General features: G+C 42.1%; 1 protein-coding gene and 1 pseudogene across 10 annotated transcripts in view; one reads left to right on the top strand and one right to left on the bottom strand.

Annotated features, from left to right (window-relative positions):
• LOC137025192 (asialoglycoprotein receptor 1-like) overlaps positions 1-13,667 on the top strand; it is a 28,377-nt pseudogene extending 14,710 nt beyond the window's left edge.
• Positions 13,668-15,563: 1,896 nt separating this feature from the next.
• LOC137024833 (uncharacterized) overlaps positions 15,564-26,689 on the bottom strand; it is a 38,329-nt gene continuing 27,203 nt past the window's right edge. For 9 of the 10 annotated variants that reach the window (XR_010895763.1, XR_010895766.1, XR_010895768.1 and 6 more), the window contains 3 exons: positions 24,092-26,684; positions 20,678-20,757; positions 17,508-17,524 (listed from right to left, as the gene is read on the bottom strand). Coding sequence is in view for 1 of the 10 variants with exons in the window: in XM_067392753.1 (XP_067248854.1) it covers positions 17,025-17,172; positions 17,382-17,524; positions 20,678-20,757; positions 24,092-24,134; positions 26,301-26,684 (798 nt within the window). In the remaining 9 variants the exon portion in view is untranslated. Of the gene's footprint in view, positions 16,627-16,988; positions 17,173-17,381; positions 17,525-20,677; positions 20,758-24,091; positions 26,685-26,689 lie in introns of those variants that run through there. The other variant, XM_067392753.1, reaches the window with a different exon arrangement.

The following is a 26,689-nucleotide window of genomic DNA, read 5'->3' as shown; positions in this document are numbered from 1 at the left end:
TCATTTAAATTTAATTGAACAAGTTTAATTCAAATTTGAATCAAGTGCCTCTGAATTATCCTCTTTTCGCTTTTTCCCATCCTGTTATTCTATGCACTCATTTAAATTGAATTGAACAGAGTTTAATTCAAATTTGAATCAAGTGCATCTGATTTGTTTTTGTTTTCTGTTATCTTTACTTTTCTGCTTCTAGCTAGTTCATTTTAGACCCCTACTCTTTTATCCTACACACTTAATTAGTTAAATTCTATTTAAACAAGATTTAAATTGAGTTTTAAATTTACAATTAAGTCGTGTTTACCTGATTGTTTGTGCACTTGCAGATAAGGCCCTTTAGCGCCCTGGGGTGAGCTGACGGTTGCTCCAGTGAGTTCCAGTGAGTGGAGCTACCTGGCCTGGCGCTTCTTACACTAACCGTGTGTGAATCGTGGACATTCTGACCTCGTATCACGGGCAACACGCAAGGACATCAGCGAGTTGTGTATCAGGTACAGGGAGGCAACGAGACCCGGGGTGACAACAAGCGGCAATTTTGTTTAAATTCCCTGCTCAGGCTTCTGCACGACAGAACCGCCCGTTTGGAGTAACTGCCCGTAAAGGGGACAGACTCTGAGTTCAGGGAAAACTCAATCTTGACTGGTCACTCGGGCCGTTGGCGCAAATACCTTGCCAAAGTGCGCAATTGTGCTGGTGTTCCCTGTTTGAGAGGTTGCACCGTGGTACAAAGGGGACAGGTGGCCACGGACACCGCAGTAGAGTGTTTGATCGTCGAGGAAAGGTGGCCTGCCATTGAGTTCTTATCTGAGCACCCACGATTCACCCAGGCCTACGACATACAGTCACTTCACCTAATTGAAAGCCACAGAATATTACATATTCTTCAATTACTCAGGTGCGGGCCAACCCTTAGGCTCTCGATCCATACCATCCCTCTAGGTTTTATGATGCAACCGTGCACTCGCCTGACACCGTCATAAACCCAGCTGGAATAGGAAGTTTAAGTTTCACTTCTCCCCTTTAGCCCTTCTGTTTTAGTTTATTGCGATTCTATTTTGATTCCTTTCTATTTGTTTACTGCTCTATTTCTCATTTAATTGCATCCTCCCTGTTCTGTTTTGCTTCTCTACTGTGTTTGTTTCTTTCAGTTCATGTAAAAGCAGAGCCTGTGAGAGCCATCACGGAAAACTGAGTAATAGATAGACGACCGAGCAGCGAGAGTCATCAAAGGACTCTTAGGGCTACCGCCTGTCAAAATCTTTATTCAAATCCGGCACTCACCCACACAAATTGACCCGCGTGGTCCTTTTGGCTATCGACAATTAAGTGTCTAGCCTACATTCCACTAACTGTCTGCACCAGTTAACTGGAACCAAACCAAAGAATTATATAATCATGCATTATTATAAGTCGTTAGCCCTGCGCGTGCTTGCATTGGTTCTGTTTGTGCTGTCTTTCTCTCGCCAACAGCAAGCTAACGTGTTCAGAGCAGCCAGCCCCAGCACCCATGGGGACGGACTCAAGACCGGGTTGGGCTCCCTGACCAGCACAATCCTGCCCAACGACGCTGTGGATCCCCAGCACCTAAGCAACGAGCAGCTGGACGACAACCTGAATCGACTAATGGCCCACGATCCAATGCCGAGCTACAAAGAGTGGGCGAGAGTCATCCGAGCCATCGCCCACAACCTCAAGCTCCAGGCGGAGGACGCCCGGAGGAATCAGGCCCAGATTCATCGTCACCACGATCAGCGACTCGTCGAGACCCAGGACCAGCGATGGACAGCGGACGAATCCAAACCCGAGCTGCAGGAGGAGCTGCAAAGACTTCAAAAAGCCCTCGCAGAGCTCCACCTGGAGGTGGAGCGTAGAAAACTGACTGGAAAACTCCAACACAGCGAAGCTCCCCTAGCCAAAGCAGAGACTACACTGAAAGACAGACACACTAAAGCCCTGACCTGTGAAAATCATCTCAAACAGGCCCAGAAAGGAGTTATGGCTCCGAAACAACAAAGAGACTATGTGAATGAACTTGACACTGGTTACAGAGTACTGAAAAGTGGCATGGGAGGGGAAACACACATCACCGAGTTTCCCCTAACCAGTCAAGAAGCCCTAATTCCAAATGGGGTTAAAAGTCCACTGCCCAAAACGTCCAACGGCCAAGAACCTTCGCCAGCAGCTGTCACATCCAACTGCCAGCACCTGCGACAGGTTCTGATCCAAAAGCTTTCTGACCCTGCATCAGATCAAGGGCTCCCTGCTGCCATGGACCCAAAACGGGGCAGACTGAATAACCCATACACTTTCTACAGCCGAATGCAAAGAGGGTACTACGGAGCACGTAACCAGCCAGCAACGGAGGAAGATTTCATCTTCAACCCTCTGCTTCTCCGAGAGCTGCACCCTGCGGTGAGTGATCATCTGGCAGCCTTGGCCTGCTCAAGCAGCATGTCTATTCAGCAGCCGCGAGACTTGGTCGACGAAGCTCAAGCCAAGCAGAGAACTGCGTCTAAAAAGACCGTAGAAATTCCAACCAGTTACCCAGACTCCGATCACTGTCCAGAAACCTGTCCTTACCTTTTTGAAAGACTGAGAAATGAAGCTGAAAGACAAACTCAGACTCTCAAGTCACAAAGATGTGAGCTGAATGTGCAGTCGCACAGTCCAAATGAGGTCCACCTTGAACACACAGCTCCCACACACCACACCATTGGTCGAGTGAGCCTGGTACCTCCTGTGTGCGTAGCGCAAATGGACACGTTTCTCTGTTCCACTCACAAAGACCTGCTAGACTGTTTTGAGCCCTTATTGAACGCCAGACCATTGAAAATCTGGGCTCAAGTGTGTGAACTTCTGCCTTCCCAGTCACCCAGGCCACCTGAGCCAGACGGTCAGGTCACAGAGGTCGCGGGAAATCTCCCAGCTAACCGCGGGAACCCGGTCTTAGAGCACAGTTCAAGTTCGCTACCCGGCACACTTCAACCCACCATAGACTGTAGCTCCCTCTGCTCCAAGGTCATGACAGACTCACAGCTGAATGATGCAACTACAACAGACATTATTCTCACACTGTGGGCAGACAACTCAGCCTTCAGCCACACGCTGTTAAGTGCCCTCATTGAAGGAACACCGGACCTCCCATTTGTCAACATGCAAATACGCTTCCCATTGGACTTTCGTCTGTCAACCATGATGACCGTCAAGGACATCTGCGTTGTGAACTTCAAATGGAACAACCGGCATTTAACCCATCACTTCCTGGTCCTTCCAGACATCCTGATGCACTCTAGTGCTCATACGGACAGTGCAAATGAGTTGTTGTGGGCCCCAATGACTGTACAGCTTCCTGTTGTTCCTGTCAACACTGCCAACTTCCTGTCAGGCCAGACTATCCAACAGGTCTGCATCCTGATCAACATACAGGAACCTGTAGTACCACCTTACACCAAAGGGGGTGCTGTTTGGATCAACATACAGGAAATTGTAGTACCACCTTACACCAAAGGGGGTGCTGTTTGGCTCAACAGGCAATGTGGTCAAACCCTAAGCCACATGCTGGGCTCCTTCACACTGTCACCTGAAGGCGTGGAACTTGGACTTGCTCTAAAAGCCACACCGCTAACTGAAGTGTCACCCTACGTAGTTCACAGCTGGCTCAACGAATGCATGGTCACAGACATCAGCATTCCCAAAGCCCACCATCTAGAATGGATAATGGACCACGGCCCCTATGACTTTGAACGCAAGTTAACAGTCATTAACTTAATACCAGCTGCCATGGTCCCAGAAGGAAGCTTAAGCAACACAAGTTTCACAGCATCCTTCAAGAGCATCTCCATCACTTCCATCAAACTGGTACCCACAGAACAGGTGCACAGAACGGAGCTGATGGAGGACAAACACCTTGCAGTACCCACAGTCGCTAACCAGCCTGCCTGTGAAACTCAGGAAAGCGCTGCACCTCGGACAGCCAACCTGACAGCTTACACTACTACAGAGGAGCCCTTCCCAAGGTTTGAGCCTAAAGGCCAACAGATCCAGAAAGATGCAAGTGCGCTAAAGAATGATGCAGACTGTCGAAGACTCAGAAACGTCTTGCACAAATTCAAAGTGACATTTGACAAAGACCTTTTATGCTGTGGTCTCACTAAACTTCACACAGTGCATAGTGCAACACACCCAAATGCTCCTCCCACCTTAATCAGGCAGTACGAAGGTCACATCGCCCCACATGAACCAGTACAGGAGGTTGTTCATTCAACAGAAGGAAAAGGTGTTATCTGCCCATGCAACAGCACCTATTCAGCCCCTACCTGGTCCATTGTCAAACCAGACAGCAAGTGGCGACCCACCAGCGACTTCAGGAGGCTGAACCAGCAGGTGCCACTGCCACAACGTGCCAGAAAGCACAAGTCTGCACGGAGCGGAGATTCAGCTGCCTGTCAAAACTGCTATAACAGCACACCAGCGTTGACACTTCAGATACTGGTACCCCAACAACAGCGACCAGCCTGTCACAGATACCTCAAAGAGAATGCGTGCCAAGGAATGCCCACGGCCTACGTCGATGGACGTTCCTACAACCATGAGGGCATCCCACAGGCAAATGCAGGGGTACGATGGTTAAGAAACCAACCCTGCCAACCACAGAACAGCAGGTGGGGTCCCCAGTCATGTCAATATGGTGAAGCAGCAGCTACCCTCAAAACCCTTCACGTCTCCTCAGCTCATAACATCAGGGAACTCATGTGCACAGACTCACACGTTGCCAGACCTTGTTTCACATGCCATCTTCTGGGCTGGAAACAAACTGGTTTCAAGACTGAATGCAACAAGCAGGTGAAACATCAACACATGTTCCAGACACGTGATCACCTCACCCAAGCACACGACATGATCATTTACTGGGAAAAGGTGAAAAGATGCTTGAAGCAACCAGGGCGTGACAAAGGTGTGAACGACCAAACTAATGCCCTTGCCAAGACTGGCACACTGCATAACAAGCTATGGTCACACCCACCCCATTCACCCACCCTTAGTGTGGCAACAACAACCCGCAGCCAGCGGACTGTTCCTGCAACATTTCCCACCTTACTGCCACTGCCACTGACAACCAAACTTTCCAACATTTCCATTCGACATGTTTTGTACCACCACTCAGACCCCTCCAACCTCCCGTTCCCGGCATCTGGTCCCACGGCGGCCCCTAGCAACAAACGACTGCACGAGACCGACCACATGCTGCGTGTGGGAATAAACTTTCTAAAGTATGTCCCTGATGTCCTCACAGCGCCAAAGCCTGTACTGCCACAGGGCCAAAAGGGGGTGAACTGATATACACCCACGACACACCATGTGCCAAACACCATGGCACCAGAACTACGGACGAGACATTAAAACAAGTGGCGCACGGGCCCAGCATGCAGCAAGATGTGGCAGAGCACGCCAGAGGATGTCAAGTTTACCGTCATGTCCAGACTGCAAACGCAAAGCACCGAGCTTCACTGCAAAACCGAGGAATCACATTTCCACGGTCAGTCGACCAGAAAGACTGGACGGTAAAACCTCCTCTGATGCTCATGGCCATCACAGACACCGTACAGGAGTCAACTCAGGTGTTCCCCACAGAACTACTGATGGCACGGCAGGTGCCACTGCCGTTGCATCTGTACCAACCAGGAGACTTGAGTCTCATCACAGCCTGCTCCCCTCATCAGCAGCACAACAAGCTCCGCCTACAACTGAGAAAGCAACTCGCAACACAGAGCCAAACCCTGCAAACCACCTGCAAATCCTGGAAAGGTATTGCGGTGGTTCTCCGCACTCACAGTTTCCTGCTGATCCAAACTGCGAACTCAAGGAAGCAACTGTTTACAGTCCTCCAGAATGACTTTGCCCAAAATCAGCTGGTTATAGCTCTGTTGACAGACCTGCTGCGAGAAATTAGCTTCTCTATGGATAGAGTGGCTATGAATAGGAGTCCTCAGTATCCTACACAAACTGTGCTGGACTTTGCTACTGGCAGACCCAAAGACATGGTCAATGTCAGAGGGCGGCAACGTAACACCCATGCCAAGAAACACACCTCAGTTGCGGTAGCCTACCACAACAGCAACCCACGGCTGTGCCCGGCTCCCCACTTTCGCAGGTGTAGTTTCACCAAAGACTTTCAGTACTTCTGCCCAAACCAGCTCTTCCTCAGAAACCACACTGAAGGAATGGGCCGGTTGCAGCCCATGACCAGCGACACACGCTGCCCGGCCAAGCCTCGCACCCCAGTTATCGGAACACAAGCCGAGACTGTGGGTGATCGACTGCTCATCCACACCCCCACTCATGCTGCCATCGTAATCTACAATCAGCACAACACCGCCACTCATGTCAGGCTGCCCAATCCAAGTAAGAGGATCCATTTACCCCTGAGTTCCATCCTTTATCACAGCCATCGGGCAGTGTACTGTCTCTCAAGCAAAGAGGACCAGTCAGAACTGGAAATCCCATCCTCCTCCAGGAATCACCATCACACCTTAGATCCAGGACTGGAACTGAGGATTGACAAAGGGAGGTCCCAGCTAAGTGACAGTACTCCCACTGATGCAGCCCTCCAAGCACTCTCACGACTGCCTGTCCTGACCAGCTCACCTAGAGCCCGAGCTTGGACTGCTGCCAACACAATCCGTTGCCTCTCCATGGCCATCAAGTACTCACTCGCCCTGGGCCTGGCCTTCATCCTATCCCAAGGGATCAAAGGGATGCAAGAATCCATGGACAGGTGCTTATCTGCTCTCCCTCAAGGACCAGTAGGAACCACCTGCTGCATGACCATCCGGATCCATGTGCCATCGAACTTGGTTACCGTCCAACGAAGTCCGCGCAGGAACTTCGTTGGCCGAAAGGGGGAATCTGTAACGTCTGGATGGATCCGTTCAGAGTCAATAAACTTTGGAGTTTTCAGAATGCTTTTAACCTGATGAACTTTGTTTCTTAATCACTAAATCGGCTCCGAACAGTCTACTAAAGATGAGCCCACTTGACACCTTTGTTGCCCTCCGAGGTAACACAGCAGGCCCAATTTCCTTGCTCTTAGGACATCAAAGGGGCCCCTCATGTGGACTATGGGCCAGATCCACATTCCAGCACCCACACACACTGGCACACACAAAAACACACACACAGACACACATACAGAAACACACAAACATAAATTTTTAACTGTATATATATCCTACCACTATGCTGAAATATATATTTCATATATTTTAGGGCCTATGCATGTTTCCTAGTGTTTAAATTAGTGTATTTGTGCTAGTGTGCATTTTAACGATATAATTTTGTCTGTAAACCATAACTTCTTGTCTATGCCTTTCTAATCTGGCGAGTTTGGTCTCTCCGTAAAGCTCCGGACTCGAGCTATTTACTGAGGTGGGTCACATGGCTGACATATGCATTTTTCTATGTGTTTAATGATACTGTGAAGAAAGCACTCGATCTCGAAATCCGGTCTGATGGCCACTAAGTATGCAAATTCATCTAGGAGACCAAACCAAGGAACTTTGCCCGCCAGATAGTGCTGCGCATCTATTGGCCGCTACAATTCAGGAGGTGTGTTAGTTTGGGTTTCCATAAAAACAACAACACACACCTTTTCTGTGTTCTCCCGGTGACCTCCCGATCGTCTCGTGCACGTCTCCCCGGACGCCTCAGGTGACCGCGCTTCCCAACCACGCGCGCAGCTCGGGAGGACCACTTCCTTTCTCTCTCTCTCTCTTCGGTTAAGTTACTTAAGTTTAAACCTCTTTTGAAAACCCCGCCGGAGAAACCCTCTCGGAAAGGACCAAGCCAAGCGCGTTGAAACTGCTACTCACGGACTTGAACCAATAAGCAAGTATTATCATTTACCTTAAATTTGTCTAAACTGATTTCTGTGCTGGCTCTCTCAAAAGGGTTTAACTGTGTAATTTGCCATTCTTTGATCATCTTTCTTTCCCTGTCTTTTCTTCATTTTCATTCTCGTGTATATATATGTATTTTCTTGTATATATATTTAGATGTATAACCTCTGTATTCGTAGCTGCATATATTAAAACACTTAATTCATGCTCGATTGTTCTGTTGTTCTTCCAACTGAAGACCAAGTCACTTTAACGTTTTTTCGATCGCTTTATGCTTTAGTTATTTTCATGGCCAGAGAATAACTCCGTTTATAATATTCTGTGAGGGACTTAGTTTGCTGGACAAACGAACAGTTTCTCTAAATAATTATTAAACCAGAACTAATCATATATGTAATTGATTATAATTCGTTGTAATTGATTCACAATATATGTTTAATTCCCCATTGGGTCGATATATGAATCATAATTTATTCATAACCTTATGAATTATTATATTCATATTTCATCCATAAATTGATTAATAACCGCTACACATTCGTTACAATATGAAGTAGACTCACTCCCTCGGTCAAAATCGAGGGAGCGAGGGTCTGTCCATATAAACTTCCCTTGTCCACTTCACGAAGTGGAACACACTTCAAAATGGCGGCAGGGATTCCCCCGAGGGGAAGTGTTTAGGGAAGTTCGCGAGTGCGTGTCTAAAACTGGAGTGGAACGCAGCCAAGATCTTCACAATGTAATGTTGCAAACGCCTTTAGATTAGACCAACCAAATATGACATTGTCAGACAGGACGGCTGCCTGCTGGAGAAGTATGTGGAGGAATTTGCCGAGCTTTCTTGCAAGGTGAGCTGGCTGGATACAATTTTGAACACTTCTTTTTCTGAGGGGTCTGGACGAGGAGACGATTTGTTATTTTGAACCAGAATGCCTCTTTTCCCTAGTCGAGTCTATTAATCTGATTCTCTTTCTAAATGTTTCCGAGTTCGAAGTTGAGGAGGTTCAGAAATGATCATATTCTCCTCATCCAGCTCCCTCATAGACACAGGTGGCCTGGCCAGTTCACCAGCCGCCGATTTCCTCCACCTACCACTCCAGTGGGCATTCCCTTATGGTCTCGTCTGACCTTCAGCCCAAGCCATCCAAGAAGAGGTCCAACGCGAGTCGCAGATGGCATAAGAAGTTGGCTGCTGCCTAACCAAAGCCCCCAGTACCAGTGGGGATGTTAATAGAGTATGAGGGGATGTCCTGGACCCCGTCTCCAGACCCCTCTCCAGCCGTCCACGAGCCCACTCTTATTCTCCACGAGCCCGCTCCAGCCTTCCACGAGCCCGCTCTTATTCTCCACGAGCCCGCTCCAGCCTTCCACGAGCCCGCTCTTATTCTCCACGAGCCCGCTCCAGCCTTCCACGAGCCCGCTCCAGGCTTCCACGAGCCCGCACAAGCCCATTCCAGGCTTCCACAAGCCCGCTCTTATTCTCCTCGAGCCCGCTCCAGCCTTCCATGAGCCCGCTCCAACTTCCTACGAGTCCGCTCCCGCTGACAATGAATCCACTCCAGTTGTTCCCGAGCCTGCTGTACCTGTGGGTGAGGAATTCATAGGTGGAGTTTCGCCATTGCCATGGCCTTCCAAGGCTCCTGACCCGCCATGACCGCCTGAACTCCTAGATCCGCCCTGGAGACCTCCGTTCCTGTCTGTATCAACCCCCGCACCTGCGTGAAGGTCTCCAGGGCGCCCACCCCCTGTCACAGTTCCCTCTGTTTCTGGACTCCATTTCCCATAATCCTTCGTGTTTCCAAACCTGCACTCACTTCCTCGTCATCTCCCCATCATCACTCATCACCTGCACCTGGACTTGATCATCTGCACTCCCTTTATAATGGACTCACTCCCTTCACTCGTTGTCTGTTCTTATTGTTAGTCTAATGTGTTTTGGTTGTGTAATACTCCTTTCGTTTAATAAATACCCTTATATTGTGGATTTCTGTATACGCCTCGTCTCTACCACACCAACACGTAACATAAACATCATAGAGGAATTTTTTGCTTATCATTTATTCTCCTGATTTATGAATAGATGCATTGATACTTGTTTTCTCTCTGTCTTGTGTATTATTTAAAACAGCTTGTTCAGTGGAAAATTACAGCTAATGCTGTTGTATTTTAAGAAATGCTTCTGAAACTAACAAAGGAAGTGAGCAAAGGTGCAAATGTGTTTGTCTGGACAGCTTGGACTTCAATAGGGCATCTGTTAAGTTTTAGACACCTCACTTTTTTAAAGTTTTATGATATGGTAACGTGTTCTGATTGGTTTGGGATAACAAGGAACAATAACAGGGGTATATAAGACAGAACATGTGAAGTTTGGGGCAGATCAGATATTGTATGCCAGAGTTACAACAACTTCCTGTTTCATGGCGAAACATCAAAATTTGTCAGGCCACCATGGACACGCCCTTCAGTGAAAACTCAAGGGCTACGTTCCAGTTCGGTTTTTAAATGCCCTTCCCTCGCTAACTTCACTCGGTCTCGTTGACTCGGATGTACGTCATTGCTTACGTTGCACGAGTGCCCACTACTGGCGGAACCTTTGCAATGGGCTGAACTGGAACGTCCTAAGCCCTTGATTCACAATGGAGCTGATTTATTTTGTCCCCTTAAAAAAATGTTTAATACAGCATTCTATATGTATATATGTGTGTTTTAAAAAAAAATGTTTAAAAAAATAATTAATATATCATAGAGTTGTTTGTGGTGGAGTAAATTAAACGTGATATGCGGTGATGTCATAATCGTGTTGCATTGTGGGTTATGGAGCTGCCTGAAGTGTACATATGAAGTAGACTCACTCCCTCGGTTAAAATTGTTAGTCTGTCCATATAAACTTCCCTCGTCCACTTCATGAAGTGGAACGCACTTCAAAATGGCAGCAGGGATTCCCCCGAGGGGAAGTGTTTAGGGAAGTTCGCGAGTACGTGTCTAAAACTGGAGTGGAACGCAGCCAAGATCTTCGCAATTTAATGTTGCAAACGCCTTTAGATTAGACCAACCAAATATGACATTGATCTGATTAAAGCTCTAGGAGGAGTTCGTTAAAGTACAACGTGTGAAGAATGGCAAAAATTGCACAAATTTTGCAGAGAAAATTCTAAATATCTCAATTCCTGTTGGTTTTCAGATTTCGTACCAAGAGACTTTTGTAGGGAATGGGCTGTTACATGTGCCTACCGAATTTCATACCTGTACGTGACACATAGCGCGAGGGGCACTTCATTGAAATTTTGTAGGTGGCGCTATTGAGCCATTTTGCCACGCCTAATTCTGAAACCCATAACAGACATATATTACCACTTCTGATGCATGTGCAAAGTTTCATACGTTTTTGAGCATGTTTAGGCCCTCAGCAAAGTGATTAATTTGCCAGAAGCGGAAAAATAAGAAAAAGAAATGGAGCAATTCCAATAGGGTCCTCACACCATCAGTGCTCGGGCCCTAATTACTGTTTCATGTCAAAGGGTCTGATGTCATGTTTTTGTTTTCACACATTGACCACAAGCTTTAAAAAGACAAGTGCTGACTACATCTACAACAAACAAGGAAGATCATCATTTAATGTTTAACAGTTAAAGAGCAGAAATGTCTGATGGTATTTATGAAGATGTGATCAGGACTGAGTCTGAGAGAATGAACACAGACAGAATGGAGATGATAGTGGTAATCTATGAGAATGCAGAATGTGTGAGAGATCATGACTTCAGGACAGAGACAAACACACCCCAACCACTTCAGCGTACAGGTAATCACATTCATTACTTTGATCAAATCATCAGAGTCTGCATATGTTCAGTCATCTAATGTCAGACCTGTGCTGTTCAGAAGTGATTGTGTGAAGATCAGAAGAAGCTACAGTGTGTTTGGTTCAGCTTTGTGTTCTTCTGATCTCTTTCTCACAACACTCTTCTACATAATACAGTAAGCTTCAATGAACAATATCAATTGAGAACAAACAGTTTGTGTTGCTAAGAGTGGTTGCTAAGGGTGTTGTGTAGTGATACACAGAACCATTGGGTGAAGCGGTCATAGCTGTGTTTTATCGTGAATAAAACAGCTATTGACCAATCAGAATCAAGGACAGGAACTAACCGTTTTATAAAACACAATATACAATAAGGAATTGAGAAAACATTTATCTTGATGTTTGTTATTCAACAGAAAGTGATAATGTGAAGATCAGAAGCTCCAGAGCAGCTGCAGTGTGTTTGGTGCTGCTGTGTGTTCTTCTGCTGACTGCAGTCATAGTGCTGTGTGTCCACATCCATACAAAGAGCTCAAACTACACACCAGAGACACACCAGCTACTAACTAACATCACCAACCTCACACAAGAGAGAGATCAGCTACTAACCATGATTACCAACCTCTCAGAAGAGAGAGATGGGCTGAAAATAAAGAACAAAAATCTGACCAATGAGAGAGACCAGCTAAAATTGGAGAAAAATGATCTTCAGATGAGTCTTGGTAAACTGGGTGAGTTTCTTTTGTCATTTTAGTAGTTTCTACAGAGCAGGAATATAATCTGGTCAGTATTCATAGGTGTTTGAATGTCAAGTGTAATTCTAGTGCACATATTCACAGAATGGAAAGAGTCTATAGTACAAAATAAATTCAGTAACACTTTATTTCAATTGTCCACTTTACATATTTTACTGACTACAAGTAACTTTACAACTACATGTCAGTTTATTCTCCTAATCCAGACCCTAACCCTACCCTAACAGTCTACTGATACTCTAATGAGAGTTCACTGACTGCAGTTGCAAAGTTATTATAGTTAGTCAATGTCTAAAGTGAACCATCAAAATAAAGAGAACCATAAATTTAAATATAAAACCTATTTACAATGTAAAATGTAAAGAATGTACAAATGTTTCCTCTTTTTCTAGGATAATTATAATAACAATTTTGGAATTCTTAGATTTGGAGTGTAGGTACAATCCCTATGAATACTATTGAGATTGTGTTCATAACTGACACTTGTTAAGTGATGCGTTCGGGTTACGTGACTTATTTTAAAAGAGATAGTTATCACCCACTAACACTAAAGCTCACAGATGAATGAAGTTAAAAAGAAAAAAAAAAGTGCTAATAGTTAATCTGGTTGTGTTTACAGATGAATGGATTCACTATCAATCCAGTCTTTACTTCAGTTCCTCTGAGGAGAGAAACTGGGCTGAGAGCAGAAGATACTGTAGAGAGAGAGGAGCAGATCTGATCATCATAAACAACAGAGAGGAACACGTGAGTGAAAGAGAGTGTGTGTGTGTGTGTGTGTGTGTGTGTGTGTGTGTGTGTGTGTGTGTGTGTGTGTGTGTGTTTAGCATCTACCCGTAAATGATGAAATGTATCTGTGTTTTTATTCTTAGGAATTTGTCAGAGACGGGTTTGTTAGTTTCTGGATTGGTCTGACTGACAGTGATGTGGAGGGCAGATGGAAATGGGTTGATGGCACCAACATGACCTCTGGGTAAGAAATCACTGAATTAAACTGATTATTCTCTAATAAATGATCATATCTCACAGTCAGTATCATATCACACAGGAAGCAGCACTGAACATCTAATGCTGATCTGTTCTTTCAGGTTCTGGAGGTCTGGACAGCCTAATAGTCACAGTGATGATGAAGACTGTGCTTTTACTTCTTCAACAGGATGGTTTGATAATCCATGTAATGATGCGTTTAGATGGATCTGTGAGAAGAATATATTTAAATGACACATTTCAATAAATATGTGAGCATAATGCATTATGAACACAAGCAACTCATAAAGTAATAAAGAAAAATGTAATAACTTCACATTATGTAACAAGTATTACATTACTAAAAACTTAAAACATAAACTATTAGTTTCTACAAAAAAATAAAAAGCATCTTTAAAAAGCAAAATTATAGTTTTGTAGAAAATTAACAAATTTTTATGACAATCATCTAAATTTTTATTTCTCAAAAATGATTACAAATGTATAATTACATAGTAAGAAAGCAGAAGCTTTATTTTATTAATTTAGTGCATAAAACCTGAACTCACAGACGAGGCTTAAGCTAGTGTCAGACTAAAATGCGTGTTTGATCTGTTTGAACCGAAATAACTTGTACTGACAGATCTTAAAATAGTATTTCAGTGTCATTGTTTTGTCTCAAGATTCACACCAGTAATGTGTTTTTCCAGTGAACGTTTATAAAAGCTACTTAAATGCCTTAATTGAACTAAGGCTAAATCTTGGTTTAGACTAAACCCTGTCTGTGAAACCAAAAGTGTTTGTGGGTCAAATCAACTCAAAATGATGGAGCACATCATGATCACAAAGTTAATAAAGTCTTTATGAAATTGAGTTCACAATGCAGCCTAATAAGCCGACTTTTCTTTTAATGTAATATTTTGATTACTCTTTATTTTAAGATGTCTTACAGTGAAATTATACATTTAAAGCTGCAGTCCGCAACTTTTTTTGTGTTAAAGATTTACAAAAATTATATAATGAGAATATACAACATGAATCCATTTTCTAAACTGTGTTTTTGTCTTATCCTGAATCATTATGGTACACTTATCATAAGTGTTTATATTCGGACTATTTCAGACCGGACTGGTAGGACCCGCCGCAGAGTATCACAGTAACTGTGTGACTCGCCATAGACATACACGGAGAAAAGTAGCTCCGGCTACAATGTTCTTCCTCAAGACGCATGCAGTTCTGTTTATTAACCGCTAGAGGGCCAAAAACCACGGACAGCAGCTTTGAGTTCTGACTTATATCAATAACAACATGTACTTACTATATGATTAGGAATAGTTTAGTTTAGGGTTAGTTTCATGTATAATATAATTATGCATAATTTACTGTTATAGTACTGTAAAATAAAATATTACTGCTAGTTTTACATTAAACTATTATTACAATTGTGCTGAAATGTATTAATATCAAATTTATTACCTTATGAACTGTCATTACATTAAAAGTTGCTATAGTGTGTTCATAATATAATAAACCTCTCCTACAAAAACCTTTCATTATGTGAAAAGATTACTTTGAAAAATCATTACATGAACTCATTTTTTTTATACATGACTACATTTATGAAGAATTTATTACATTATGTGCATTTATTACATTATGCTTTATTATATTATAAGTACAACTCCTAAATCACAATTATTGACTTAACAAATTCATGTTACTGTTTGAAAGGCACTTTTCTTTATTATGCTCTTCTGTAATAAACTAAATGTAATATTAAAGCTTTAAAACTGAATTATCACAACTTTTCTGTATTCATATATGTCAAATCAAATCAATGAAATCAAAATTCATCACTGATTTCAGAAATCAGATATAAAAGTGTGTATGATTTTAATCTTTGCTACAATGTGTGATTTGACAGGAATTTCATGTGATTAGTTACTATTTCAGCCCTACATCTTCTGAGTATTTTCTCATGTAATTTAGTTATGTCTACATGGCCACAAATTACAGTATTTTTCATCCTTCCAGAAACATCAGTTTTGGAAAGTTTGGCCATCACATTTTGAACAATCAAACAGTGACAGGTTCCAGGTATAATTATTAAACTTAAGTCAGTTCAAGCACCTGTGTGACATTCTGTGTTGAGCTGAACTTCCTGTACCTGAACTCAGGGCCGCATTAACAGTAGACGGGGCAGAATGTTAATAATTTTAACAAAATAATAGGGAAAAAATGTCCTGTTTTTATTTAGTGTTTCCCTGAACAAGCTATTTCACATCACAGATGTTTACATATAGTCCACAAGACACAATAATAGATGAATTTACACAAAAACCCATTCAAAGGTGTACATTTACTTGAATCTCAATACTGTGTGTTGTTTCCTGCAGAGAGATTGGGACGATTTGAAGGGCTCTGGTCAGTCAGGGGGTCCATTCAATGTATTTTGTATTAAAGCAAGAGTTCAGAACTGTCAATTTGATTTATGAGGTCCAACAACACCTGATGAACATGTTTTGAGACTGTTACATACTGCTACGATGCTGAGTGAAGATACAAATGGAGCTTGTATTAGAGGGACAATCCTCTAGGATTAAGGATTATGGGGAATGGAGTCCATGATAGTGTAGTAATAGTCCAGGTTGGAGTGCCCTCTGGTGGTAATCTCACTAGTGATCTTGACAGAAGCACTCAGGACTGCACATGTGCATTGCTTGGTCTCGCCTGGAAAAGAAGCTTTTTTGTAACACTTTAAGCATAAGGTACAACATTTATGTGTCATTGCTTGGCTAATTTTATTGCTGATTTTGCCAATATTTGCCCCGGAGGCATTGCAAATACTGAGTGAACAGACTTTCCTTGAAAGGGATTTTGTCTGTACGCAGATGTTACTGTACGCTACAACTATACAGTGAACAGTGACTTATTGTATTTCAAACTTGCTGTTAGATCTCATCAAAATAACAAAAAGATTTGCTCAACATGGACCAAAATAAGGCAGATCAAACAACATTAATGAATTATTCAACAGAAATAATGTCTCTCAGAACAGTCAATGCTTCAGTAAGGCCAGTGACTTCATAGACATTGTTATCCTCTTCTCCACATTTAGGACACTGGCTAGAAGTTTCCCGCCATCGCAGCACACATACTTTACATCCCACAATGCTCTGGGAACAGAGTGCATACATTGGCTGCTGGAAGGATCCTGTAAAACAAGAGATATTCAGATAAAAGTTTGAATTTGTCTTTAGTCATTTTGTCTGGTTAAAGTTTTTTACTAAAAGTTCAGTCTAGCAGAAAGAAAAAAGTATATTTTCATGGTATACTGGCTCTTTATTTCTGTAACATCCACTTATTGGATACTTCATTCATGGTTTAAATCATGGAAAACTGCAAACAACTTATTTCCACAATGCCAACAGTATCTGAATGCTAGTGCTTTTACATGATGCTCCACACACATGACGTACTGTAAGTGCACTTGAAAGACCAAAACGACAAATAGGCAAAATTAATTAACGTTAAGCATCAGAGTGTGTACAGAAGTAAGGAGTTGGCAATACAAACCTTTGCATGTAAGACAGTTGAATGCTGCCCGTAACTTTATGCTTGAGAGTCTGTCACCATCAGTGTGCTTCTCCTGTTACTGCAGTCAGAGAGCGGGATTTCTTGTTGGTTTTGGGCAGTCGGCACAACTAATTCATTTTGTTCAATCTCATCCTGCAAGCCACTGCTGTCGTCATCTTTATGACTGAAATTAGGACACAAAAGATAACTAACACACACATATATATATATATATATATATATATATATATATATATATATATATATATATATATATATATATATATATATATATATATATATATATATATATATATATATATATATATATATATATATATATATATATATATATATATATATATATATATATATATATATATATGGAATCACCTGTCAGTGTTTGGTGGCAGCAGGCAGTCTGATTCTGGCAGGTCATGTGACTCACTGTCGCTGTGGGCTTTATGATGACCCGTTGAATCATTCACATCAGCATGTTCATTATTGTCAGTCAAATGCACATTTTGGTTGGAGACCTGCAAAGTACACACACCCAGCATTTCCTAAGTTTTTGTTTGTTGATTTGTCTTTTTTTTAATACCATAATTAGCCTATATATGACAAAATCATCATTGCACACCCCACAAAAATTAATTATCTTACTGCTGTTAGAGCATCTATAACGTTATCTTAAAAAACACTGTAGATTGACAGTAAACCTTTAGTACTTTCTAATGATATTGTTATCTTTATTAATATTTTAGATAGTATCTAAGATAGATATGCTAGGCGGGCGTGGTTTCAGCAACAAGTCGCATGGGCTCCAACTTCGTCCCGCCTCTTTGCCCATTTTCAGTTATCCGGGAGTGACGTGCGGTCACGTGCAGCTAAGATGGCAGCGGCCTCATTTGCGCGTCAAAACTGATGTTCAGAACTCTATGGGTGACGTCACGGACACTACGTCCATAATTTTTTACAGTCTATGATTCCTACGTAAATTCATACCACGTAGCCTAGCAACACGCAAACAATGCAGAGCGTGCCGGTAGTAGTAGATTACTATCAATATGTCTTTCTCAACACTGAAACGTAAAATTGCCAATGAAAAACGTCAGTTTAACCCTGCCTGGACTGACAAATACTTGTTTATTTTACCACCACATCCAAACACCAAACTGATGTGTTTGATTTGTAATTAGTGCGTTGCAGTACTAAAAGATTACGATGTGCGGAGGCACCATGTTGAGAAACACCAGACTTTCCGCACCAATTTTCCCGAGGGATCTCAAGAGAGGGCTGCAAAAGTGCAGAGTTTGATTGCATCTTACAACCAGAGCAGTACTACCCTGGTGCGGTCATTCACAGCCCAAGAGAGAGCTACTGCAGCATCCCTTTGTGTTTCCTGAATATTGGCAAAAAAGAAAAGGCCATTCACAGACTCTGAAACCGTGAAGGACTGTATGCTGGCTGTCATGGATGAGGTGATAAATGACGATAAAATTAAAATTAGCGTGGTATCTGCTATAAAAAAACGTACCACTGTCAGATACTTCAAACATTCATAGGGTTGAAATTCTTGCTGCAGATGTGTATGAAACGCTGTTAGGAGACCTGATGAAAGCTGACACTATGTAGATGAGTCCACAGACAAAACTGATACTGCTCAGTTGTGCATATATGTCCGTTTTTTTGAGGGCAAATGCTTTCGAAGGGAGCTGCTCGGCCTGCTGCCGTTAGAAGGACACACAACTGCCGATACAGTCTTTGGGGAAAATTTTCGCCTTTTTTAAAGACAATGGTCTGGATATGAAGCGTGTGTGCATGCTTGTGACAGATAGGGCTCCATCCATGACAGGGAAAGTGAATGGTTTGGCAACATGTTGGTCCGCTGTTGCACCTCAGTTGATCTCCTTACACTGCATTGTGCATCAGGTGGTGTTGTGTGCAAAACTAAGCGGGGCGCTCAAAACGACAATGGACAGCATTATGGCTACAATTAATTTTATTCGCTCCACATCAAGCCTCCAACACCGCTTATTCCGCATGCTGCTGTCAGAAATGTCTGCTGAGCACCACGACCTTCTTTTGCATAATGACGTGAAATGGCTGTCCAAAGGCAAAGCACTGGAGCGTTTCTGCGGTCTCAGAGAGGAGATCATAACTTTCCTCCGCAGCAGCAAGCAAAAAAAGGCAGAAACGCACTTGAGTCGCATACTGGACGACAACTTCATGGCTGATACCTGCTTTCTGAGCGACACATTCAAAAACCTGAATGATCTCAATTTGGGACTACAAGGCAGAGACAAAACTGTCATCATCCTTGTGGAACAGATGCGCGCATTCCAAGTTAAACTGGACCTTTTCGGAAATGATTTGAGCACAGGCCGAATGCTGCATTTTCCGACACTCCGCAAATGCATCTCATCCCCCGCACAAATCACGGATGTGATGACAGACTTCATTGCGATGTTTAAAAAAAACTTTGCTGGTCGATTGGATGGACTTGATCTGCCCACAGAGGTGGCCGTTTTTGTCAGAAACCCGTTCACTGTTGCAATAGAAGGGGACTTATCTGCCAGAGCAAAGAAAGTGGTCCCTTCCACTGACGAGAGGAAATTCACACTCGAACTTGTTGATATGCAGTCATCTGTAACCATGGCACAGGAGCTTTCCACTAATGGGCCTGCAATGTTTTGGACTAATGTCAACGTAAATCAGTTCCCTAACATTAAGAAAGTAGTGATCGCCATGCTCAGTATGTTTGGATCAACATATACATGTGAGTCAAGTTTTTCACACATGAACTCCATAAAAAGCAACTCTCATTGCTCCCTGACTGACCATGCCTTCGGATTGCATTGACAACTTACGAGCCTAAAGTCACTGCACTCTGTAGCCTACAATACATCAATATAATGTGGGATGCATAACAAAGGCATGCCTAATCACACACATGGTGATTTAAAATATGTTCCCTCAGTGTTGTTATAGTTGATAATACTGTGCACTTTTTATTGTATGCACTTTGAGATGTTCCTGGGTCAAATGTGTGCAAGATGTGTATTTTGTTTCAAAAGGAAACAAAGTTATTTCTAATAGCCTACTACTGTGCACTATTTTGTTTTATGCACTTTGCGATCAGATAGGTCAGATATGTAGCCTAGGTCAGTTTTTTTTTCTTTTGTAAGTGGAAAAAATAGGGGCTACCTCAGATTCTGTTAATTTAGCTCTTTTATTGTTTTTTTATGCACCTTTTGCTATGCAAACTGATCAAAGTTAAAAGAGAAACAATGAATAAACCTTATGTTTTTCAATAAATTTGTTTGTGTTGGTTTTAAAATCTGTTGTTATGAGCTGCTTCGCTGCTAAAATGCCTGGCCCAGCTAACCTTCTTGGTTTGAAAATCTGGCCCAGCTGAATTTGTAATTGAATAGCCCGTGTACAGTGACCCTTAAGGTGTAGGCTAGTAATTATTAACAGCTTATTGAAATCATAAGTTAATGACATCCGCGTTAACCTGACATATCATGATATATCCGCGTTAACCTCGAATTCCAGTTCTACTTTTGTAGAAAGTGAAACTTACATAGTGTGCCTTTAATATTAGTTATTAGAATGTCAATAGTGCGTTACTCATTTGTTCTTGTGCAGTTATTCATTAATGACAGAACAGTATTCTGAAGTGTTACCTGAATCGCTGGTAAAGATATTTGTTCTGGAGCCCTTTTATTGTCCTCAGGTATGATGTCTTCAGGTATGTTGTTCTCATCTAAAAGCAGTTAATTTTAAGTTACCCACAGTATTACCGTCAGCTGTCACTGCTTTCATCCTATTTACCAGAGGTGTGGACTCGAGTCATGTGACTTGGACTCGAGTCAGACTCGAGTCATGAATTTGATTACTTCAGACTCGACTTGACAAAATGTACAAAGACTTGCAACTCGACTTGGACTTTAACATCAATGACTCGTGACTTCACTTGGACTTGTGCCTTTTGACTCGAGAAGACTTGCTACTTCCCATGAAAACCTGGGGGAAAAAAAAATGTTCACACGGCCGCGCCGGCGCCGCTCTCAGTGTATCTGCATCTGTGAAAAAAATGTGCACCACCTGTATGCATGCAGAGAGCACGCGCGCTGCCTGCACGACATCCAATCACTGTAGTCCCACGTTGGTTTGATTCGACAGCATCTAAGCAGGCACAATGCAAGACAACCACTGAAGCGCAACAAGCAACAACGCGCCAGTTGACAAAATGATACCAAAGTTAGTTTCGTTTGACTATAAAAATTACGAGGTAGTCGACAAAAAACGAGTTGCAATTTGCAAAACATGCGGGTCGAAGATTACAGACGGAGCTGCCACAACGTCCAACTTTGTTCGACACCTGAAGTTGCACAAAGAAAGGTAAGTTTTGAACGAATGCTAAGCACCTTATCGGATGTAAAATAGTTATTTAATTTATTCAATTATTTTGTTTTGCTATACTTTTCATGCCAACTTGCCATGGCCCCCCTAGCACCCCCTCGCGGCACCCAGGGGTCCCCGTCCCCACTTTGAAAATCACTGCTATAAAGCATATGACTTCAGTTTCTTGAGGGAAAGGGCTTTCTTATGACTTTTGAAGCAGTGAAAATATTCTTAATATTGCATACACTGAAACTGAAATGTATTATCGTATACCGTAGTGTACAATAGACAATGAATATTAACACAACAACATTGATATGAGTAAAGAGTAGTTTCAAATACAACATGTGTGGCTATAAGGGATTTTCTGACATCTGTTTCATATTCTTCTCTGTTACAGGTATGAAGAATACCAGATGAACAAAAGCATCATAGATTAACCACAACGGCCTTCAATCGCACAATTCCTGGACACTCGTGTAGGGCGTTACAGCATGAGCCACCCACAGCAGAAGGCCATCTCCAATGCGATACTGTCTGACTTGATTATTGACTGCAATTTTCCTCTGTCAATTGTGGAAAATAAGAGCTTTCGTCACTTTCTGGCTGTGCTGGACAGCAAGTATTCCCAGCGCCGAACGCTGACCACAAAAACAGAGAGCCTTACTGAGGAGAGACGTTCAAAGTTAAAAACTCAATTGAGCAACACTGACCATGTTTCAGTCACTGTGGACATTTGGTCTGATCGAAAGATGAGGGGATTCCTTGGTGTCACTGTGCACTGGATGGAGAGAGATGCAGAGAGGGTACAGCTAAAGACTAATCTCTTGGCCTGCAGCCGCTTCAAAGGCTCTCACACAGCGGAGCGCATCTGTGACCAGTTTGAGGCAATATGTGATGAATACAACATCAAAGCTAAATTGGACTATATCATTAGTGACAATGCTGCTAACATGTGCAAGGCATTTACGGTCTGCTTCCCCAGCGAACAGGAGGAAGATGATGATGCTGGAGAAAATCTTGATGATCCTGAGCTATGGCATGACTTAACCCTAGAAGACCAGCAAACCATCGATGCTGCTATGGCAAAGAAACAGCGCCTGCAGTGTTTTGCACACACATTGCAGCTGGTTGTGGGAGATGGTTTGAAAGAAACAAAAGCGGCATGTCCTTCTCTCTCCAAGTTATCAAAACTTAGCTCCCTGCTCCACACAAGCACAACGTTTAAAGACATCTTCGATGGTGAATTTGGGGAGCACAGAGGCATCCCTGCTGCAGTGAGCACGAGGTGGAATTCCACACTGCGGCAGGTGAAAGCAGTCCTTCATTGTGATCAGCAAAAGCTCTGCGCAGTTCTTGAGAAGGCCGGGCATAAAGAACTGTCATTCACACCACGAGAGTGGAATCTGCTGAAGGAGTTGGTGGACATTTTGAAACCTTTCGGAGAAGCAACTGATTTGACACAGGGGGAGAAAGTCATTACAATCAGCACAGTTGTTCCATCCGTCTTGTCCCTCAATCACCATCTTGAGAAGCTCAAGCCTCAAGTTCGTTTCCTGAGCGGCCTGGTCAGAGGTCTGAAGGCATCCCTGAAAAAAAGATTTCTTGGGATCTTCATTAATGTGAAAATGGCCCAGTCTCAAGAAGGGATCACTGTCCCCTTTTCAGACACAGTCTATCTGAAAGCAGCTGCCTTGGATCCAGCCTTTTGCCTGCTGTTGATTGAGCCCCATGTGCTGGTCAACCGTGACATCAAGGCAGAGGTGGCACAACCAGTTAAAGGTAAATATTATTGACTTGCAATGCAACTTAAATGCAACGTAAAATAATTTGATCTTAATCTGATCTAGGATCTAATGTGATATTAATCTGACTTTAACAATAATAACAATTTTCAGTCTTGCACAGTATCATCAACATCAGTAATGGTAATAAGGGCTCTTTTGTTTCTACTGTTGTGACACGTTTTTTTTTTTTTTTTAGAATTGATCCTGCAAGATGCTGCAGAGACGGAGCAACCTGTGCCTGTGCCTGCTGAAGAAGAACTAGAGGACATGGAAGGAGAAGGGCTGTTTGCTGCATACCATAAGAGGCAGAAAAGGGATGTTGGGACCCCACCAGCAGTACAGCTAAGTCACTACGTTGACATGGCAGAAGGACAGAATGCCCTTTTGTTCTGGGCACTGAACAGTAAGACTCTTCCTTCACTCTTTCAAGTAGCCATCCGAGTCTTGGCAGTGCCTGCTTCTAGTGCGAGCGAGTTTTCAGCCATGGTGGCATCATTCTGCGCCCCCATCGCGCACAAATAACTGACAGACTTTTGGCCAATTTGAGGACTTAAGAGGACTTGAAATGACTCGAAACTAAAATGGTAGGACTCGACTTGAGACTTGTTGGCTTTGACTTTTGACTCGACTCGGGACTTGCCTCATCTTTGACTCGACTTGACTCGGGACTCGAGGGCAAAGACTTGAGACTTACTTGTGACTTGCAAAACAATGACTTTGTCCCACCTCTGCTATTTACTTGGTATATTCAAATCAAGTCAAATTATAATTGATGTTATAATTCTAAATTTACACTGACCATAAACATGAAACATGAAACCATTTTATCAAATATAAAGTACAATTTTACATATGCATATATATGAAGATAGATGCCATGTTAGCAGATTTTATGTATTTGCTTACTTTTTCTCAGCATTCTGAAAACATTACTCAGTGTCTCTCTGACCTGCAAAAACAGAGATGACATGGCTTAAAGCAAAGTTGTGTACAAAGCCTCTGATCATTTTAACATAAACTATAAACTGCTTAGATCTGGTGGTTACGGTTTGATGTGATAGTTACAATGTTTATTCATCTTTTAGGTTAAATCTTAATTTTATCTATGATAGTTTATGCAATGTTGTATTATTATTATTATTATTATTATTTGTTAATGAAAACAAGCATTATTGGAGAAAAAAAAGGAGGCTTGTTAACTTGAATGGATTTTCATGAAACAAGTAAAAAAAAATGTATGATTCATTTCAACCTTCAACACTTTTATAATGTCTTTTCTAATCAATCATAAAATAGAAATTTATCTATAAAAATAGACAACCCTGAGAGATTTAACAGAATTAAAAATTTCAACGTTCAATCATTTATATGATCACATATCACACACACACACACACACACACACACACAGAGAGAGAGAGTACCTGTCAAAAGTTTGGAAACATTAACATTTTTAATGTTTTTGAAAAATGTTTCTTCTGCTCACCAAGGCTGCATTTATTTGATAAAAAAAATACAGCAAAATATTATTAGAAATTAAAAGAATGATTTATTTCTGTCTCTCTTTTTTTAATCTTACCACAAATGCTTGGATGGTATCATTGTTTGATTCTACAAAAACTGTTTTCAACATTGATAATAATAATAAGAAGAAATGTTTTTTGAGCAGCAAATCATCATATTTCAGTAAGAGATAATTATACTGTGGCTCTCTATTATACATACGTGCAGACAGACAGACAGACAGGCTAACAAGCATCACAAAACACATCTGGGGAGACAGTCAAGAAGAACCAATGAACAAAAGGACTACAAAACTGACACAAGAAACTAAGAAGAACATTAAACATGAATACAGAAACAATACAAGAGTCCTAAGACAACACACACAGGGGAAACCATGACAACAGCCTTGCTATCAGACATGTCGGTTAGGCCACTCAAATAACAAAAAATTAATCATACCTTTGGTACTGTCAGTAATTTCATTACCAAAATGAAGAATCTCTGTTAAACAGTTATACAAATATATAAAGAAAAATGGTACAATAATACTATGATTTCATATTCATAAAACCAAAGAAGAATTGCACTGTGTGCATTATAATGGACTGTAAATATGTTTTGCATAAATGCAACACAATTATACAGAACAATAGTCAGAAAGCTGTACCTGCAGTGAATTGAGGACTGTAAACACCACATGGATCCCATAGGAAGGTGACAGCATGGTTCCAATTCCAAATACCCATGTTAGACCAAATAGTGAAGTGTAACTGATCGTAGTGCGGGATATGACCCACAATCTATTAGAATCGGGGTAACCCCGCCAATGACCCCACATATAGTGTAAAAACTTAAGTAAAATAAAAATATCAAAGGCTACAATAATTAAAGCCAAACTCACAAAAATTTGCATTGCCTTAGTTTCATCCCAGTTTAGCCAGCATACATCTGATTCCAAAATATATTTTCCAGCTCCAGCTGTTAAGGCAACAGTAATGACCACTATGAGCAAAGGTACACCATAACTGACTAAGGCCATCATTTTGGGCCTTAACATTAAGGGCCTGGACATGAAAATATTAAAGATGATCATATGCAAGTACAATGCTGAAAATAACATCCAGAAGAAATAAGCCAGGTAAAAAACATGCATGAAGAAAGCCACTACACTGCATGGAACCACAGGACTGGGTTCCCCTGGCTGTACAATCGTGGCTCCAACGATAAAACTGATGTTTGCAATTATCAGACACACGGCAATGTTGACTACACAGACAACTCGCTCATTAAATCTCCATCCGATCCAGCTGTAAATAATGAGGAGTAAAATCAAGCTAGCCACTGAAATACCTAGACCTGCAAAAGTGATATAGTCTAAGGCTTTGTCATCAATGAAAAATGGTGACATCAAGATTGAAAAAGAGGTTGTGTGGTTGCATTCACATATAATCTTGCCCGTTTCATTCCCTTCACTTATATAGGGCTTTACTTCACATCCAGTGGAGTCCCATGTGTCATGATTGAAGTTCCAAAAGACACACTGAGCATTTCCCAAAGATGGATCAGTCATGTCAAAGGTAAAAGAAATGTTGTTAAGCGTTTCATTAACCTTTATAACAACCACATCTCCATTGATCTGCACATCTGATTTCCTAGAGTTATTTCTAGTGTCACGAGTAGGAAGGACGTTGTAAAGAGTTGTGAAGACTATGATGGTTAAGGAGGTTGGTTTATGAACCTGCGGTATCAGGATCTTAGTAGTTGAGTTTGGCAGTTTTGATTTTGCACTATATGAGTTTTCTATTACAGTTCTAATCAACTCTATAGATGTTTCATTGATCGTGAAACTGTCATCTGTCAGACGGCTACTAATATCCTCAATAGCGCTCAGAAGTTCAGTGCTGGTGTTTGATGTCGTGTTGCCAGTGTTTAGTTTCCTCCATGTTTCTCTTGATTTATCGGACACAAGTATGTCCACTGTTTTAAGGAAATTCTGTA

The sequence above is a fragment of the Chanodichthys erythropterus genome, chromosome 8 (genome assembly GCF_024489055.1).
Source record: "Chanodichthys erythropterus isolate Z2021 chromosome 8, ASM2448905v1, whole genome shotgun sequence".
NCBI classification, from domain to species: Eukaryota; Metazoa; Chordata; class Actinopteri; order Cypriniformes; family Xenocyprididae; genus Chanodichthys; species Chanodichthys erythropterus.
This window is presented reverse-complemented; position numbering and strand designations above follow the sequence as displayed.